Raw genomic sequence first — 20,821 nt, 5'->3', positions numbered from 1 at the left:
AGGGTTTTATGAGGATTAAATATGTTCAAATGCATAAAATTCCTAGAACAGTTCTTAGTACATAGTAAGTACTATATGTTAGCCGTTGCTGTTGTTGTTATTGTTATTATTATTTGACAATGGCATTTATAAGTGCAAAGATTCTATTGCCAGACTACTTAGATTTTAATCTTGCTGCTAATACTTCCATTTGTGTGACCTTGGCAAGTTCCTTAATTTCTATGAGCTTCAGTTTCCTCATCTGTAAAATGAGATAATAATAGTACCTACCTCACAGAGATGTTATGAAGATTAACTTACTTAAAATATGGCACACAGTCAACATTATACAGTGCTTGCAATTTTTAATATCATTATACTTAGAAATAGGTGGCCCATATTAATCATATTATCTTGCATCTTGTTCAGATTTTGTTTTGTTTTTCAATTCTCTAACCCTCAGTGGCAAAGGCTATGCTTCTGCATTCTTAAGTTGCAGCTACCTGGTGCTGATCACTTTCTTTCCTTACCTTCTCTTCTTTAAAAAGAAAACCAAACCAAACCAAACCAAAAAAATCCACCTTTACTATACAGTCATTCTTACTAACCAAGAAAACCACTTACTTTATACTATGCGGATACATCAGTATTTTGTTTGTAGGCTCACAGCTGGACAAGGTGCTTCTCCCTATTTTTTTTGCAACTTATAACAGTGCTGTCAATATCCATTATGACTTGAAATGTTCAAGCCCCCAAGAGAGGGTGTTAATTATTACTGTACTGTCAACAGACATGTGTCAACAAAATAAAATTAGAGCCATAAGGCTCATCTCCTCAGACCAGTGTTTCTCTTTTCATCTCACTCTCTTCTTCTCTTACCACTGCCTCATCCAGAACATAATATGATTTGGTAAAATAAATGAAGAAAAAAAGAGTGTTGCAACAACATATTACCTTGCATTGGTTATCTAAAAGCCTGTGTTCAGTGCAGGATGAAAAGAAATACAGATAATAACATGAAAGACATTTGATACAAGTAACTAATAATATTGTGAATTTCCTACCAAAACCATTATTCACTTTATAATTCAAAATTATCAATAATTAAGTGCAATTATTTTGCACTTCATACCTCTTTCTTAAAAAACGGAAGCACTTCATACCTTTGTTTATATCAATGAGTTGTTTCTTTTTCTTCTGGCGTTCTAACTTTTCTTGTTCAGCTTTCTCTTTTGCAAGCTTTGCCCTCCTAGTCTTCTCTTCCATTTCTTTTCTCTTGTTGTTTTCTTTCACTGCTTCCTGTACAAATAAACAAAGTTAAACAAAAATTATTCCATTACGTATATATTGGAGGAGTTGTGCAACATTAAAATTCTATACACACAAGTGTGGGTGCTCAGAGATGGAAAAGTATTACAGCAGCTTTGAGGTACATTCATATACTTTATTTTTTTTTTTATTTTTTATTTTTTTGCGGTACGTGGGCCTCTCACTATTGTGGCCTCTCCCATCGTGGAGCACAGGCTCCAGACGCGCAGGCCCAGCGGCCACGGCTCATGGGCCCAGCCACTCCGCGGCACGCGGGATCCTCCTGGACCAGGACACGAACCCGCGTCCCCTGCATCAGCAGGCGGACTCCCAACCACTGCGCCACCAGAGAAGCCCCCATACACTTTTGAGAGAAAGAAATAATCGTAAGATAATTCTTCTTGAAAAAAAATTATATGTAACTCAGGCTTTAACTGCTATTACCTGGGGTGCTAGAAAATTTGAAACATGAATGTTCACAGATTTTTTAACAATAAATATATTGTCTCTGTGGTTGAAATATGAAATAGTTTTGATACATAAGAAAAAGTTGAATAGGAAAATATGGCTTAGCAGGTATTGTACCACTCTATTTTACATTTTCCCTTTATCTGAAAAATGTTGTTTTTAAACTACGTGATAAGATTTTTATAAGAAAAATGAGATACATTTATAAAATACTTAGAACACCTTGTCTATGACAATGATAGTGGTGGGTGGGTGTGGCGGAGGTGGTCACCATTCCATCTATATTATTACAGGAAAGAAACACCTGCACGTTTAATAGCTTTTTACATGCCAAGATCTTTAAGAGTGCTGAAGCATATTTCAAGCTATTGTCTATTTTATTTTGGATAGATTATCTGTGGAACTCAAGGTAATCAGTACATTCCAGTAGACCGTATGGGAGAATGCTGGAGTAAATTTTTCTGCTGGACTAATAGTATTTTAGAGAATAGTCATTTTAGAGAAATCACTAATGCAGAGACACACCGACTGCAAGTTCCTTCCATTAAGTTGTTCTGGGTTTTTTTCCTCTTATGGTTCATCAGACATACTTCACAGCATGTACCAACTATCTCACAAAAGCTATTTTGTTCCAGAAATCCTAAAGAAAAGGATTCAATAACAAGAATACGTCTACAAGCCTTGGCCTGGAGGTATCTATATTGAAATATTTTTTCTTCGTATTAAAAGGTAATAGTAGTTTTTAAAAGCCTTGAAAACACTTTCAAAAAAATTCTCTTGACTTGCAAGAATTATTGGTACCTCCCCCTTCTCCTGCCCCTGTAACACTAGTACATCTAACATTAGGCTAAGAGCACAAAATAATCTGGCTCCTGCAGACAAACTCAAAGACTACCACGTAAAATAAATTTGAATAATAGAGTCATAATTTTAGAACAGGGTTTCTCAGCTTCAGCACTACTGTCATTTGGGGCAAGACAATTCTTTGTTGTGGGAGCACCCTGTGTCTTGTAAGATATTTAGCAGCACTCCTGACCTCTACTGACTAGATGCCAGTAGCACCCCTCCCCGGTTCTGACAACCAAAATTGTCTCCAGAGATTGCCAAATGTTACCCAGGTTGAGAACTGCTAACATAGGGGGTTTCATAGAGATTAATTTATTCACCCCAAATTGCAAATCCTCTGCTCTGCTGAATCCAGCTTCTTTTTGCAGATGTGGAAACTGGGTTCTGAATGAGTTTAAATACTTGCCTAAGGTCACACATTTATGTAATTGCAAAGTTGGGAAAATAACTCATGTCTCTCTTCTCAGGGTTTAGTGTTTGTTTTATTCTTCATGGAAGAAAGACAATGTGGATGACACCAAAAGCACAAACAACCAAAGAGAAAAAATAGATAAATAAGACTTCATAAAAACCAAAAACTTTTATCCATCAAAGGACACTGCCAAGGGAATTCCCTGGGGGTCCAGTGGTTAGGACATGGCACTCTCACTGCCAGAGCCCAGGTTCGATCCCTGGTTGGGGAACTAAGGTCCGGCAAGCTGTGTGGGGTGGCCAAAAGGGAGGAAAAAATAAAAACAAAAAAGAACACTGTCAAGAGAGTGAAGAGATAACCCACAGAATGGGAGAAAATATCAGCAAATCATATATCTGATAAGAATATATAAAAACTCTTACTACTCAACAATAAAATGACAAATAACCCAACTAAAAATGGGCAAACAATTTAAATAGATATTTCTGCAAAGAAGATAAAGAGCCAATAAGTATTTGAAAAGATGTTCAACATCATTAATCACTAGGGAACTGCAAATCAAAACCAGAGTTCACTTCATGAACACTAGGATGGCTATAATAAAAAACAACAAAACAGATCATAATAAATGAAGAATTGGAGAAATTGGAATGCTTTGTATTGCTGGTGTGAATGTAGAATAATGAATCATCCTGGAAAGCTGTCTGAGTTCCTCAAAATGCTAAACATAGAGTTATAATATGACACAACAATTCCACTCCTAGGTATATATCCAAGACAAAAGAAAGCACGTGTTCACACAAAAACTTGTACAAGAATGTTCATTAGCAGCATCATTTCTAATAGCCAATAAGTGGAAACAACCCAAATGTCCACCAACTGATAAATGGATAAACAAAATGTGGTACATATATATCCATATGATGGAATGTTATTCAAGCATAAAAAGAATAAAGTACTGATACATGCCACAACATGGATGAACCTTAAAATATTACGCTCAGTGAAAGAAGACACAAAAGGCCACATATGGTTATGATTCCATTTATATATAATGTCCAGAATAGGTAAATCCATGGAGACAAAGTAGATTAGTGGTTGCCAGGGGAAGGAGGAGGGGGGAATGCAGAGTGACTGCTAATGAGAATGGGGTTTCTTTCTGGGCATGATGAAAATGTTCTGGAATTATGTAGTGGTGATGGTTGCAGAACCTTGTGAACATACTAAAAACCACTGAATTGTATACTGCACAACGGTGAATTTTATGATATGTAAATTATATCTCAATAAAAAATAATACAATTTTAAAAAGTAGATGTTCGAAAAAGGCAGGATTGAAATAAAATTGTAACTTAGAATAAAAAGACAATGTGCAAAGGCAATACATTCAGGCTCTGATATTAACAAGTTGCATGATCTTTGGTAACATGAGAGAAGGGGAGTAGCAGAGGAGAGAAGGGAGGTTAATGCTTGTGTACATTTTATTATCAGTCAAATCTCTGATCTGGTAAACAATCAACCAACATCTGGGTGTGAGGCAGGAGGTAGACAGGCCACCCCCTGCAACCCAGGGAAAGCAACTGGAGATTCATTCTCTGTGGACCAATACTCCAAGATGAGAATAGCAGGACAGTTGAGAGAGGAGGCTGGGCCCTGCCCAGCTAGAAGATAGGAGACCACATTTTTCTCATTCTCGAAGTCAAGGAAACCTTCCCAACTAGAAAGCTCCTTGGAGGTCAAAAAGGGAGGGGGCGCCACCCCGCAGTAAGTGGCGCCAACTACCCACAGGCCTCTTCGGTAGAATCCATCTTGGCTGAGAGACGCGTGCGCACACAGGGGAGGATCCTGAGCCAAACAGGGACTCTGAACCAGGCAAATCAAAAGAACTGGCCATAGGAAACCCGACCTCAATCTCTGGCCGGGAACCGAAAGCCTGCTTCGAGCCGCCGCAGGCCCAGGCCACCTGAGATCAGGTGGACTCTTCCATTATCAATCTAATGGGCTATTTAACTGCTGAGTGCTGTCATTTATTATGAAGATGGAAAAAACTGGTAACTTGCGTTTGTATTTCTTCCTTGTTCTGATAATAACAGCTAGTGTTTAATGGAAATTTATTATGTGCCAGGTGTTTTAAGTAAATAACTTCAAATATTTATAGAAAACCTAGTATTTGTTCTCATTTTACAGATGCTGAAACTTAGGTTGAGGTAGGTTAAGTGAGATGCCCAAGGCTACACAGCTACTTAAGTACCAGAAGCACATATGTTCACTCACATTACCATGATGCCTTCCAAGTAGAGTTGTCAGATAAAAAACAGGACTCTCAGTTAAACTTGAATTTAGATAAACCGTGAATCATTTTTTTTAGTGTAAGTATATCCTATTCAATACTTGGCGTATACTTATACTAATAAATTTCATGCGATATGTGGGACACATCGATACTAAAAATTATTCATTATCCATAAAATACTTGGGATATATTTATGTTAAAAAAATCATGTAATATTTGGGACACATTGCTAACAAAAGATTTTTTCATGGTTTATCTAAATTCATATTTAACTGGGCATTCAGTATTTTTATGTGATAAATTTGGGAATCCTATTCCCAAGACTCTTGATTTTTTATAAGCATCCTTTTATAGACTAAGATTATGTAATGAAGACAGAAGGATAATTATAAAAACACAAGAAAGCCCAAATCTAAACTATATTTTGAGAACAGAAATGTTGATATAGATCACTGATAGGCATTATGTGATTCATGGACCTGAATCATACTATTTCTGTAGCATTCTTCACATTTCATTCCTTTTTCTTTCTTAAAAATAGAGTAAAACTAAAAAAATAGTTTATATAAAAATCTGAACTAATGCAATTCGGGGTAGAAGAAAATCAGTCAACAATATCACTAAATCGCTAGTAGAGAAATTTGGCATATGTGAATAGGTTAAATTTCTATATGAAAGGTAGACTTGCAACTGGCACTACTAAAACACCATGAATGTAAATCTATAAACAATGAAACAGACCAAGTAAAAGGTTCATCAGTTCACACCTTAAATGTTTTAGGAGTAAATTTAACTACAAAACAATCACACAATTTGAAATGGCATGTGCAATCCCAAAGAGACCGAAACAGAAGAAGAAAATAATTTCTGTGGTTTGGCATTAATAGAAATGAATGAACGCATCTACAAAGGCATATATTTTTCAAGCAACACAGACTGTGGAGTAAGATTCAGTTCTGATATCACCAATTCTGTCTTCATGAAGAGGCCTCATGAAGGCCTAAAAAGAACATCCTATTCCTCTTGGTGGTTTCACTCTTTGACTCTGGCTTTAGGAAATTAGGGGTGGGAAACACGTGCCTGTTTACTTCTCTCTCCTTAAGAAATAAACTTAAAAAGAGAAAGGGAAATCTTAACTATGGTTTCATATCAACAACCTTTAGTTTTACTAGAGAGCAAGATAGGAAATTTCAAGACTTTGTTTAACTCTCCCAAAAATGTGAAAGCCGATGGGGAGAGAACCCTTTTGAGGGATGGGATGTATTCTTTTCACCCTAATTCCTATAAAACAAAACCCAAATGATTAAAAGAATAAAAGCAACAGGAGCAAATTTGAGCTCAGAATTTTTTTAAAAAAACCTTTAAATAATTGACTGTGGTTAACAACACTGTATATTTGTTAAGCCTCACTAAACGTTTTAAAATGCTAACTCCTCTACTTCAACATGATTCTCAAGTAAGCGTCACTCATTATGTCTTAGGGTTGGGAATGCCAGCTGATTAGATTCTGTCAATGTACAGAACTGTGTTCTGCTAAAAGGATGCTGCTAATTGAGAAAGTTTTTTGGTAGTAACCTCATACAAGATAAGAAACGTTTACAGAAAAAAAGTCTTAGTTTTACTGGCATATCTATTTTTCAAGAGTCAGGAAAAAGTACAGAAGGAGCAAAATGTAACAAAAATTGTCTCTAGGATTTACTGCAAAATGTATTCACTAACCTCATTTTAAGTCTCTCACTGATTGTAAGACTCTATTGCCTTACTGAAAAGTATGAATAAATTACAAATCTTATTTCCCTTGTTGTGCATAATTAACAAATGAGACCTATGGACTAAAAATGTCATATGCAAAAAAAAAAAAAAAAAAGCTCATGTAAATGCTAAGACCTCTCATATATTCCAATTAAGCTTTACGAAATGGATGAAACTGGTTTCGAAAATTCCAAGAGGCTCAGATGCCAGCTTCTTTCATGTCAGGTCTACACAAACCCAGCATCTTCTAACCTTGTGATATTTAAAAACAAAAACCACCTCCCACCAAAACCCTTTCCTTACTCCCATTGCCTTCAATGGCTTTTTATCCCAGTGCTGACTTCAGAAGCACTTTGTGAACACTGTGATCTCACTGGAAGCCAAAGTATATTTGAGGGATGGAGAAGTGGAGCAATTAGGAAGAAAAATGGATCTTGGAGTCACCTTAACCTGGTTTCATATCTAAACTCCCATCACTTATCCTAAAAGCTGTGTGACCTTGAACAAGTTAGTTACTTCATTTCCCTGAGCTTTAGTTTCCACATCTGTAGAATGGAGACACTACTACTGAAATCGCTGGGTTGTTAAATAGATTAAGGGAAATAATGTTTATATAAAATGCTGAAGACGATGCCTGGTACAGAGAAATGCTCAATACATGATGGCAGTGATTATTATGTGTAAAAGAAACATCTGAAAGTTTAAACAGTAAGCACATGTTACCTCATGTGTTTTCAATAGTTTATTCTGCACAACCCCCTCCCTCTTTTTTGGAAGACATGAGGATGTGACCCAGGACTAGAAATGTAGCATCTTGACACCATCTACCCTCATAAGCATACTGAACATAATTTATAACTGTACCATATTATTGGCACCTAAGGTAATTTTTAAAATCCATACATATCACCATCACTTGGCACTCATGAAAAAAAAAAACTTAGAAACGTATTCTTTTCTCTTTTGAGTTTTGGATCATCCTGGGTACCTGTGTGAATACACTTGTCAAGATTGTGATTCATTTCAGTATCGGAAGCTGTGCTAGAAGAGAGTGACATAACCTTAAAAGAATGTATTGGAAATGTCCTGGTGAACAAATTGGCAACATTGGTGCCAGAGGCACACTGTGATCATGCCCCCGAGTGTTTCTTCATACATCAGGGATATTAGAAGGATTCGCAGATGATACTGAGTCAAATCATTTGGCAACAATATAAAGAAACCTGGTACGTATTATATTGAAAATCTTTTTATACACTAAATGTGAGTCACTGAGAGATAATTCTTCAATGAAAACTCAATGAAATAGGTGAAATTCTCTCCACACATTTTATCTTGAACTGTCCTAGGACCTGATCCTCTTTTAGCTTTAATTCAAACAGTGCTTTTGGAGCTTTTTTTCTCTTTTACCTTCTTTCTGTTTTATGCTAACCTCTTTAGAATTTGAAATTGTTTCTTTTAATCACCTCTTTTAAAGTAACATAGAACACTTAAAATTTAAATCAAAGAAGTGCTGACTTGGATACTGTACATTTCTATCTTTCTTAGATAGGTATGATGATTCTAAGGCTCCATTTTTTAATGCATCTTGTTGATAAGATTTCTAAAGTTTCCTGACCCAGAAATTTTATTCCCGGAGTAAAAATAATGGGAAAGAGGCCTATTTATTTTGTTCCTCTCAAATCAGGACCCATAATCCAAACACTCTGAGTAGACCAGCATACCCTTGTGAACACAGGATGGCCTTTAGGAGCTGAGAGATCCGGTTTAAATCCTAGCTGCCTAGCGACCATCATGCTTTATCACTTTGGGTCACTTACTTAACTGTGTTAAGCCTGCTCTGCTGATCTACGAAATAACTGTACTTCACAGTGTTGGTTTGTGATTTAATGTGATATTGCATCGAAAGCAATTAAGCACAGTGCCTGGCACATAGAAGAAGTATGCAGTAAATGGGCTGGTTATTATTATTATATAATTCCACAGTTGGGCAGTACCAATTCAGGATCTGTACTCCATTTCCTCTAGCCCAGGAGCAGGCTCACATATGCTCATGTGCACTGGGGAGAAGGAAGACTCCTTTTTGATATGGAAATCTTGCAATATCAGTTAAAACTATGAAGAAATGAAACACACAATCTCTCTCACACCCCAAACCTTTGAACAGATGACAGAAGTTGCCTTCTTGAGCCATGAGAAAAAAGATATAGATAAAATGAACGATAATTTTTTGGGGAAAATTCTGGGGTTTATATACTGTATTTGACAAATCTAAGAAACAAAAACATCATAGAACATTTTGCTATGTAGACTAATAATGAAATACACGCATCATCTTACTTAAGGTTCAACACACCTTATGAGATTGTGGTAAAAACAGAGGGATGAGGTTTCCTGGGGAAGGCAGTGGATTTTTTTTTTTTTTTTGCTGTTATTGTTTGTTGTTTAACATCTGGAGTTAGTTCTGTCATCACCCTGAGAAAATGAAGCACATACTCTAATGCCATTTGATGATGTGGAAATAAGAAGTTTGCTTTTCTTTCTTTTGTGAGTATTTATCTCAGAATGTCATTCACTTGGTCTGCTTAAAGGAGAATTAGTCTACACTCAGTCTTCTACCCCAGGCCTCACGAAACTTTCTTAAACTTTCCCCACCTGACCCATAGGAGGCTGCTGGTCCTACTGGAAAACCATCTACTGGAGGATTTCAAAGAGAAGAGAAGATGAACATTATAACCTTTTTGCTGGTTGGGGTTCTCATTTAATTCCAGGCATAACAGGAGGCAAAAAAGGTAGAGATGGAAAGGTGGTCCAGACCAGTGAACTAGGGTTAGAGCAGCAATGTCCTTTCCTTGTCCCAGAGATGTGCTGAGCATGACGACGAAAAGGAAAGGCAATCCTATGTATGATGCCTTTTCATCATTTTCCAAAAAAATTTTCTTTAACAAAATTATCCTTCCTTCCCATTTACTCTGCTTCATATAGGTAGATACCTACCACATTCTTTGCTTGAATTGTTCTGGCTGCTAGACATTTCTGCAATTTGCTGCGCTTGCCTGTAACCAAGGGTAAGGGTTACTGGGAAACACAGATCCCAATATATGTTACCACTACTGATGTGTAACTTGGGCCGAGGTCCCTATTTGTTAGTACAAGTGAGTGAAAATCCTAAAGAATACCAAAGGTCATAGTAAATCTGGACTCATCTACTCTTCCAGGTCTTTGTCAGTCCCATTTGAGAATGATCATGGCAGGTTACAAATGGGAAGAGACAATGTGAGCCGAGATGAATTTTTCAGTATTTGAACAAAGAACTGAACTACCAGATGATTAGAGAAAAACCTACATAAGATGGTAGCAGTGATTTGGGCACAAATTTGGGCTTTCCATTAAAAAAAAGGAAAGAATCCTACCCTTTAATTAACATCAAACAACTTTAGACGTTCCTTTTCTCTAGTTTCACTGTGTTTAGAGGGCATGTTGGATTGAAGAAGTCATGACAAATGCTCAGGGCAAAGAATTTTCAGCTGCAGCAACCACACTGAGAGTCAGTACCTGTGAAGACTCTATCAGCACCATAATACTGCTAAACTTTTTTCTTTCCCAGATATTTCCACTTATTACGGTGCAAGCGACCTATAAAATTCCTCTTATGGAAGATCTCATGAATACTTCATCAACCAGTCAACTGTGATTGTAACTGAGAAGTCTAACTTTCTCACTGGGGTAATTGAAACCTTGATTAGCTTGCTCGAGCGCTTAGGTGTCTCAGTAATAGACACCGAACATATGTACTGATACTGTAGTTAGATGGAGATTTAAGTTGTGCTCAATAACCTAAGTAACTATGGTATGAATCACAGAGATATAGGCTACGTAACCAAATCAAACAAAATAGATATTTTCTGCCCTCTTAGATTCCAAAGATGCTATGTTCCTTCCTTCCTCGACTACACTGCCCTCTCCCACCCTTAATTTTTACCTTCTCCTAAAGCTCTGTCCTCAGCTCATTCCCCCTCCTTCCTTCCTCCTCCTTTCTCTCAGTCTGTTTGTCAGAGAATCCATCTATTCCTACTCAGAGTTGAAGAAAAAAAGCCCTTCCAACAGCCTACAAGGCCTGACATGATCTGGTCCCCCCACTACTTGTTCTGGGTCGTTCTCTTCTATCCCCGCTGGTCAACTTCCCTCAGAGACTTTCCACTTGTGTTCTCTCTGCTCTCAGACAGGGCTACCGAGTCTCTGCTTCAATGTCTCCTAATCAGTGAGGACTTCCCTGACCACCTTACATAAAATAATCCCTAACGAACTTCCTAGCTCCATTCTTCCCTACTGTAGTCTTCCTAACATAAAAGGTCAAAACCTAGTTAAACTTCAGATACGCTTCTCCTTTTCGAAGAACCGGAAGCTGGAGTTTGTCGATTTACATAATAATAGTTTTCAGCCTGGGAATTCTCAAAACATGAAATTACCAAGAACCTCTCTATACATAATTCCCTACACATCTCATATTTCTTTATTGTGGAAAATTTGAGTGGCCTTGAAATAAGCATCATCCACCTTCGAATGGTGGGTTTCTTTCCTAATCATCCAAAGGTTGTGGTTCACTGACCTCTACATTTATTTTCTTAAAAATGCCAATGCTTAGTGTTTCTGAGGGCTGAAATCCATGACATTTGTCACAGGGACATAGCGCCACACTCTGCAGTGAAAGTTCACTTGTGTAGAGATGAGTGTTTACATAGAACCTCCAACGTTAAAAGAGAAAGATGTTTTCTAACTTTGAAAAGGAGATCTTTGTTTTGAATGAGATATTTACATGATCCACACACGTTCATAACACACAGCTTTGCCAGTGATCTTTTGGTTTAAGACCAAACCGTCTCAGGTTCGGGAGGAAAGTTTAGATGAAAAGTTCCTTGAGTTTATTTGTATAAATGACTCCCTCTTGGCAGAGGCGAGACTCATAGAAGAAACTGATCTGCTGCAGAAGAGGAAGCCAGTTAAGTGAATTCCAGTACATGTTCACTAAAGCAGCCCTCTCTTGTATTCAGCACAACCAGCTTACTGTTCAGCCTCCTTAGGAAACAAGTGAAAAATTAATGCATCTTTCGTATGCTGTACATATCAGGAGGTTTGACAGACAAACAGATCTTTGCACACTAGTGTGGTCGTGAAGAGAATCTCAAAGGTAAATTATTCAAAATGAGAAGAAGGAAGAAAAGAAGACTGTTATGTGCAAATCTCCTTGTATATTAAACTTGCAGCTGGTTACAAAGCGGTCATGCACCGATAATGAAGGCTGGATGTAATCCCCAAGGCCTTCTTTTAAAATTTGCCTTACAACTGCAAAAACATGGGATCTGAAGTTGGAGGGAAAATTGCCTCTCCCGTCACAGTCCATTAGAATGCTGAACTCTGATTGATTAGCTAGAAGTTAATCGACAATCTGGAGCATGGAAGAGGTTTTCAAATGCTGCAAGTTTCTGCAGACATATTTTTCTTAGTAGGTATTGGAGTATCCCCCTTTCCATCTGGGAAAGAAAAACAATTGAGTTTGACATGCCTCTATGGACCTCAACTTGATTAAAATCTACGAAGCGCTTTGGGCGCCTATAGGAAGTTAATCTATAACTTAAAAAAAAAAATTATTTTGAACCAAAGGAACAAAATAAAATTCCGAAGTGACTGATAAGATTTTTTAATGGAAAAGCATGGGGGGGGGGGGGGGGGGGGGGGAAAGGGCAAAACAAGTGGTATGTTAGAGCTCTGAGAGCTGAGTTTACAGCCTTATTACTGTCAGCATCTTAGAAGATGCAAGAGGCAGCACAATCAATTAGGTTTTTGATGAGACCAATTTGGGTGGGTTGAAAAGCACCTTGGAGACTTGGAAAAGAATATCAGATTACCTTGACAAGTAGAAATATACACTCAGAACAGGAAAGACCTTCAAGAAATGCTCCAGTCCTCTGCCTGTGAATAGGGTTCCATGACCTCCTGCAGGAACCTATGCTGATACTTAATCACTTCTAAGAGGAAATACTTCCTGATGTCTAATTAAAAGCTGTCAGTTTCTTAAGCCCATATCTTGTCTATTGGCTGCTGAGAAATAGAAACCTGGTCAATATCTTCCTTGAAAAATTCCTCTCCGAGCTATAACGTGTCCCCAGGAAGCACTGTGGTGCCTGAGTCCCACAAAAGTAAAGCTGATCCTCAAATGCAATGTGGGGGAATTTCTGACTTTGTAGGGTAAATGCTGGGAGGAGGGATGGGGTAAGAGAGGACCTTAGGAAAATTAGTTTGGACTCCAAATTAAGCTGCTCAACATCATTTTCTAAAATAACAAGTCTCAGGCTTCCCTGGTGGCGCAGTGGTTGAGAATCTGCCTGCCAATGCAGGGGACACGGGTTCGAGCCCTGGTCTGGGACGATCTCACATGCCGCGGAGCAACTAGGCCCGTGAGCCACAACTACTGGGCCTGCGCGTCTGGAGCTTGTGCTCTGCAACAAGAGAGGCTGCAACAGTGAGAGGCCCACGCACCGCGATGAAGAGTGGCCCCCGCTCGCCGCAACTAGAGAAAGCCCTCGCACAGAAACGAAGACCCAACACAGCCAAAATAAATAAATAAATAAACAAATAAAATTAAATTAAAAATTAAAAAAAAAAACAAGTCTCTCATACAGAGTCCTCTCTATAAATTTAATAATGTTTAGGTTTTCCCTTGGGTCTTCTCTCCTTGTTGGACATTATTTTTTAAATTATAGGTTTCTCCATCCTCATATGTATGTCTCTCCCACCCCCAAAAATGAACCAAGCTGGGAAAAAAAATACCCTAAAAGATGGGCTAACCAATATCTAGAGTAAGGCTATTCCCAGTTTTCCACGCTCTAATTCTCGCAACACATCATAGCATTTGTTTTGTAACAGTTTAAGGTGCAACTGTTAACTTGTAAGATTGGTTCCAATATTTCTGTTGAAACCAGGAATCCCATCCTTCAAATGGCCACCTTGGGAAGCCATAAACTTATTTTGGTGAGGACCATTACTCTGTGATTGAAACTTCTCTTTCAGAATTGAGCTCTGAATCAAATAAAATCAGTCTCATTATTTTAGATCTGCAGTATTTTTGACCAGAAACTTTGTTACCCAGTTCGATCATACACCTTATTCATAAAACTTGGCTCGATATCACTTTTGGCTGATTTCAAAATCAAATCTACCCTCAAATTGCAAAGATTTAGTACCCCTGAAAAGATCTAAAGCACAGGCCACATAACCCTTAGGACAAATCTAAAACAGGCATTTACAGAATATTTTGGGAAATGTCATTATCTTTTTTTTAAAAATAAATTTATTTATTTATTTGTTTTTATTTTTGGCTGTGTTGGGTCCTCGTTGCTGTGCGCGGGCTTTCTCTAGTTGCGGCGAGCGGGGGCTACTCTTCATTGCGGTGCGCGGGTTTCTCATTGTCGTGGCTTCTCTTGTTGCGGAGTGTGGGCTCTAGGCACGCGGGCTTCAGTAGTTGTGGCACATGGGCTCAGCAGTTGTGGCTCGCAGGCTCTAGAGTGCAGGTTCAGTAGTTGTGGCACACAGGCTTAGTTGCTCCGTGGCATCTGGGATCTTCCCAGGCCAGGGATGGAACCCGTGTCCCCTGCATTGGCAGGCGGATTCTTAAGCACTGCACCACCAGGGAAGCCCTGTCATTATCTTTCAATTAAGATAACAATGGGGGTAAAATTCCTTTGACTCTACACATTTCTGGTTTGTCTTTAAAAAATAGTCATACCTCATATACTGCTGATTCACGATTAGCACTCTAAGAGCCAAAAACCTTTTTCTAGTGAATTTATGCATGTTCTTGTGTCTGTGCTGTCTGCTTGATGCCCTTAATTATTTTCTATTTGACTAATTCCTAACTGAACTTATTTCTGAGGGAAGATACACATCAAAAAAATGTTCATATATATATTAAATTTGCATATACATATTAAAATTTATATATATATATAAATTTTAATGAAGTGTTAGAAATTCCTCTGGACTTGTTGCCATTGATAATTTTTCTGTCCTTTTGGTGATGGGAAAGACAGGGAAAGGAAGAAAAGGCCCAAGAAGCAAAAAAGCTAAGGCAAATGGAGCCTTATTTGCACCCAGTGACTTGTACCTTCTCTGAGAAGCAGGAAACTTTCATTGAGTAACTACCACATAGGGGGATCAGCGAAAGTATCACAGACAAGGCTCTTGTGCTTCTGGCACTTAGGGGTCATCCAAAGAAGCACTAGAGAATTAGTCCTCTTTCAGTCAATCTCCTAGACTGTCAGTTGAAATAGTATTCTAGAGTCTAGAGTCTAGGTCCTATTTTTTTTTTCAATCATCATTGAGAATAAATGTCACATGGGAGGGAATCAAATTCTTTGCGAATAAAGATTCTGTCTTGGACTAACAAGGCATCAATTCTTTCACAGAAGTAAACAAAAATGGTTTTGCTCAATTTACTTTTCACAAAGCCATCTTGATTGCCAGTCAGAACTCTGGCTCTTCTAAGAAGAAAGTGATTGTTTGATGAGTTGTTGTCCCACTTTCCAGGATATTGACAGAAAGATGTCCTTCCAGTAATTATGGGGTAGCACCTTTCCCTTTATTGATGTCTGAACAATCAGGATAATTTTCATACATAGAGAAACATATAGAACACTAAACAATGACTGGAAGCCAAGCAACACAGATAAAAAGAGGAAAGCTGATGAGGCACAGAAAAGCATGGCAAGACGGCCCCTAGAGGTCACAGCGGTCCTGCAGTGAACCTGACACTTCCATGCTGTATTGTTGGTAAGGGAAATGTCATTTTCATTAAGTAGAAGAGAGAGAGAATACCTCTAAACCTCTCTTCCCTCAGATTAAATTGGAGACCCCAAGGACTGCTGCCCTAACCATCACATCAAGATGCGCTCAACCTTTTTCATATATGTTAAATATGTAACATGGATTCAGATAACCAAAGATTTCCTTTATGTACATTTGCTTCAGTCTTGGCTTAGTTTAACAGCATCTGAAAGGGCAGGCGCTGTGTTGGTTTAGTTTGCTTCACGTATGATATATTCAGATAAGCACTCAAGTATAAACCGAACAGAGCATCTAATACAAGGGCGGCATGTAATAAGTATTTCTTAATTAATGAAGACAGTGATGATTAATTTAGTGTAAATACTAGCTTAGCACGTGTGATAACAACATTCTGACTTACGTTTATCTCTTTTGACAGTTTGGCCTTTTTTAAAGAGCTGTGCTTAATTTATGGGAGGAACAACTCTCAGGGCAGAGGCAGATTCACCATGACGCTAAATGAAGAAAGAGCATCAGTACCCCTCACTTGCATGGGGTGGGGGAGGGGCGCTGGCAACGTGTTCACCTGCCCATGTGTTTTTGTGAAGCTTGCAAAAGAAAAATATTTTCGTATTCTTTTTCCTAAATGGATCATCCCAATTTATATAAACTCAGGCCTCACAAATCTGGATCTTCCTTTGTTTAAGGGATATATAAAAACCTGAGGAGAACTCTAATGAAGAATAAGGGAAATGCTGAAAGTTTGGGAAATGCCAAACCACGAATCAAAAAAAGATGGATAACTAAGCTCAGGGAAGACAGGATTAAGGGATATAACTCTATCCATGGACACGGATATAACCCTATCCATGGAAGTGGATATTTATTTAAAGGACAAAGCTTATCTGATATCTTCCAGATTTCCAGAAGCAGAATAACAGTGCCTGCGTTTGAACTCTAAGAAGAGAAACTCTGTTTGAGAATTAAAAATAATTTTATAGTAAGAATGGCAAAGCAGTGGAACCAAGTCAAATTATGAACCTGCTTTCTCTAAAAACCTATTTGAAGAATAGCTATGTAGCTGCTAAAAGGCTCTGGAAAACATGCCAGGAGCCTGAGTTACGAGATAAACCTACGGGGAATTCCTCACTTTCTATTCTAGGATATTTTGGCTCTAGAAGTATGTATGTCTGAGTCAGTAGTTCATAAAAAAGGAAAAATAACATGAATATCTTGTTATTCAACCCCTTGAATCTGGGGTTGCTACAGCCAGAAAGAGTTGATCTGTGAAAATACCTGAAAATTAAATTAGAGTGTGGATCACTTCACAATTGGGTTTGGATAGGATAGAGGGCAGGACCAGGGTATCCTGCTTTAAGATCCTCTTTTCAAAACTAGAAATAATAAGGACATTATTATATGGTGGTGATTGTTTTCTGGGAAGCAAGCCATTCCATCTGTATACGCGCATTGCAGCTACATTCCACAATGTAAAACCCATCCCACTTGTGATTATATCCTTGATCATGACCTAGATTTGGCCAAATATCACTGCTTCCTTACTGATGGAAATATCCTTGTCTTACTATGCTAATGATCTACTGCCCTCTCCTTTACCTCCTTCCTCCATGGATACTATGCCATTATTTATAGAGGAGTTTTCTGGCTTCATCATGAATCTTCTGCTTAAGCTGCCTTATTTATTGGTATAGAGGGATTTTGCCATTAGGCCTGACATGTTGGACAAATAACTTACTAGGGGATTTAGGGAGTTTACAGACACACTGGATTTTATTTCCTGTACAAAACTTTGCAATAATAAACATTGTGTTTTAGATTTGACTTCTTTCAGTGTGAACTTCTGTATAATGCCTTTCTGACTCACAGATACTCTACTACAATGAAATCTCAATGTTACTTTCTACATATTGTGCATGTTTATGCTTAAGTACTATAAAGGTAAAATACAACACTATGATATACTTAAGAAATTTAATATGACTAAACTTTATCCTGTAAAACTTAACGACTATTTTTCTTCTTTGAAAATGCAGCAACTCCCCCAAATAAAAGTTTTATTCCCTTCAAAGGGTTTTTGAAGATGGCAAGACTTAGAGAAGGTAGAAAGATCAGGTGTATGTTTGAAGAATAGTCCTTCTGTAATGATTTTTACCATAAAGAGAAAAACATCCTAGAGACATCAGCAGGGGAGTAGTTGGCCATGGATAAATAATGAAGATTTAAGGGGTCATAGTCTGTCATAAGGCAACAGTAAATCACAAAGTAATGCTGACAAATGAGAGGCTGGATACTAGAATGTACAAGTAAAACAGTAAACATGAGGTACTTCCTGTGCCTTTGGATAGCTCACTCAAGAGTTATATGTACATGGAAAATATAGGTCACTTTGGGATTTCACAATGATGAGTGATGGGGTGAATGTAGATAAGTTTAAGTACTTCAGTCAAATATTTGCTGAATCAATGTTGATGAAGAGTCAAAAGAATCATTAAAATAATGAAAGGTTTTGGAAAAAATGGCCAAGGAAGGCCAGGGGAAGTGGAAGGAGACAGCTAGAGGGCTTTGAAGCATTTAATACAAAAGACATTTATTATTAGATGTCTAGCACAGAAGGAGCATGATCACCAGTTACAAATATGGTTATGGATCAATAAGTATCTGCTGGTGACTATGTGCTACACACTCTGTTGTGTGACAAAAATTCACAGACAGGTGAGATACATTTATTCCAGAGGAACTCACAGCATAAAGGAGAAAGCAGGTCTGCACACCACCAATTATAATGAGCGCAGTGTGACATCGCACTAACCGCGTGATGGAAACATACAAACTAGGGAGTGATGAATTCTCCTTGGAGTTGAGGAGGAGAGATTAGGAAAGATGTAATGGAGAAAGTCACCACTGAATGGAGTCTTGAAGGAAGAAAATGATTTCACCAGGTGAAAGGACGATGGTGCACATGATGGCATTCTGAGCAGAGGAAAAGAAGAGTAGTGGGGGGCAAATTAGACTGCCAAGGGTTTCCAAATGATAGTTTCGACTTTACTGTCACCCATGGGCGGCCATTAAAGGTCTGAGATGATGGGTCTCCCAGTGAGACCTAGGTTTTATTATTATTTTTAAAATTTTTAAAATTGAAGTATAGTTGATTTACAGTATTGTGTTAATTACTGCTATACAGCAAAGTGACTCAGTTAAACATATATATATACATTCTTTTTTATATTCTTTTCCATTATGCTTTATCACAGGACATTGAATATAGTTTCCTGTGCTATACAGTAGGACCTTGTTGTTTATCCATTCTGTATATACCAGTTTGCATCTGCTAATCCCAAACTCCCACTCCATCCCTCTCCCACCCGCCTCCCCCTTGGCAACCTCCAGTCTTTTTCTATGTCCCTGATTGTGTTTCTGTTTCACAGACAGGTTCATTTGTGTCATATTTTAGATTTCACATATAAGTGATATCATATGGCATTTGTCTTTCTCTTTCTGACTTACTTCACTTAGTATGATAATCTCTAATTGCATCCATGTTGCTGCACATGGGAGACCTAGGTTTTAGAAAGGAATATCTTGCAGTGGTATAAAGATGGTTTGGAGGGTACTAAGTCTGAAGTCAGGATGACTGAAAAGATAACTGCAGGGGAGAGACAACAAATACCAAAACTAGGGCAGTTGAAGTGACTGTGATTCAGACAGAATCAACATGAACTTGGGGTTGAATAGATGTTAATGGTGGCGGAGAAGAAGATATCAAGTCGTATAATTAACCAAAACAGAGAATATGTTTATTTAATTAACAGAAGCAGAGAATATGTTTATTTAATTAACCAAAACAGAGAATATGTTCATTAATTAGTTATATAATTAACCAAAACAGGAAATTGGGAATAGATGTAATGAGTTCCATTCTGAATATGCTGAGTTGGAGACAGTTGTGGGAAATCTAGTTGGAGACATCCAACAGACAATAAACTTGAGGCTAGAGCTGAAGGATAAGATCACAACTCAAGAAAGAGTAGAAACCGTGAGAATAGATATGAACTGCTCAGGAAAAATTATGTAGGACAAAGGGTAGACCCTTGGTAATGCTCACATTTAAGACTGAAGGACAGGGATCCAAAGGAATAGACTGTAGAGATATTCCTACTGAAAGTCAAAACCAAGAAATCCTACCCGTTATGACAAAGGATTGTTCTACTGATCGGGATACGTGTGTATCATAGCATAAGGCAGAGTAGGGGGAAAATCAGGAGTATAAAGCATATATTGTATATCTAATATACTATAGGCACTAAAATGACATAGAAGTACAGTATCTTTTGCCTCCAGGGATACAGAAGTAAGTTCAGGACTATTGGCTAAGCAAGACTTGGGTCTCACTAAGGCTTGGGTCACTCCCAGCAGTATCCTGCTGAGCATGCAAGATGAGGGCAGCAGTTCTGTCTCAGGGGCAATATATAAAGACATGAATGTCACCTGGAAAGGAAAGGGGAAATCAACAGTCTAGCTGATACTACATCTCTTCTAGTGAAACTCCTAATTCCCATCTTCTCTAAAAGCTAACCCCTCTTAAGGAGGGACTGCATTTGAAAGTTAAAACACAAGAGACTGTATCTGTTTTCTGTGATTTTCCTATCAGAATCTCACCTCCATCCCCTTGTTTGCATGTGCTATATTAAGAGTCAGCAAGCTTTTTCTGTAAAGGGCCAGATGGTAAATATTTTCAGCCTTTTGGGTCATATGGACCCTGTCTCAAAGACTCAGCACCACCATTGCCATCATAGAGTGAAAGCAGCCACAGACAATACAGAAACAAAGGAGCTTGGCTGTAAGCCAACACAACTTTATTTACAAAAGCAGAGGGCAGGCTGGATTTGGCCCCTGGGTCATAGACTGCTGATCCCTGATCTATA

The 20,821-nt window shown here is 38.1% G+C and overlaps 1 protein-coding gene and 1 non-coding gene across 2 annotated transcripts in view; one reads left to right on the top strand and one right to left on the bottom strand.

The window, feature by feature from the left end:
* DIAPH2 (diaphanous related formin 2) overlaps nt 1-20,821 on the bottom strand; it is an 888,726-nt gene that overhangs the window by 195,776 nt on the left and 672,129 nt on the right. Inside the window, exon 26 of the mRNA XM_029240205.1 lies at nt 1,143-1,278. Coding sequence (XP_029096038.1) covers nt 1,143-1,278 — 136 coding nt within the window. The remainder of the gene's footprint in view (nt 1-1,142; nt 1,279-20,821) is intronic.
* TRNAE-CUC lies at nt 3,213-3,284 on the top strand. The gene has a single exon. It is a non-coding gene; the product is annotated as a tRNA-Glu (tRNA).

Source organism: Monodon monoceros, unplaced genomic scaffold, assembly GCF_005190385.1.
Source record: "Monodon monoceros isolate NGI ecotype Baffin Bay Population unplaced genomic scaffold, NGI_Narwhal_1 Super_Scaffold_22, whole genome shotgun sequence".
Taxonomy (NCBI): Eukaryota; Metazoa; Chordata; class Mammalia; order Artiodactyla; family Monodontidae; genus Monodon; species Monodon monoceros.
Note: the sequence above shows the minus strand (reverse complement) of the source record. Positions and strands in the feature narration are given on the sequence as shown.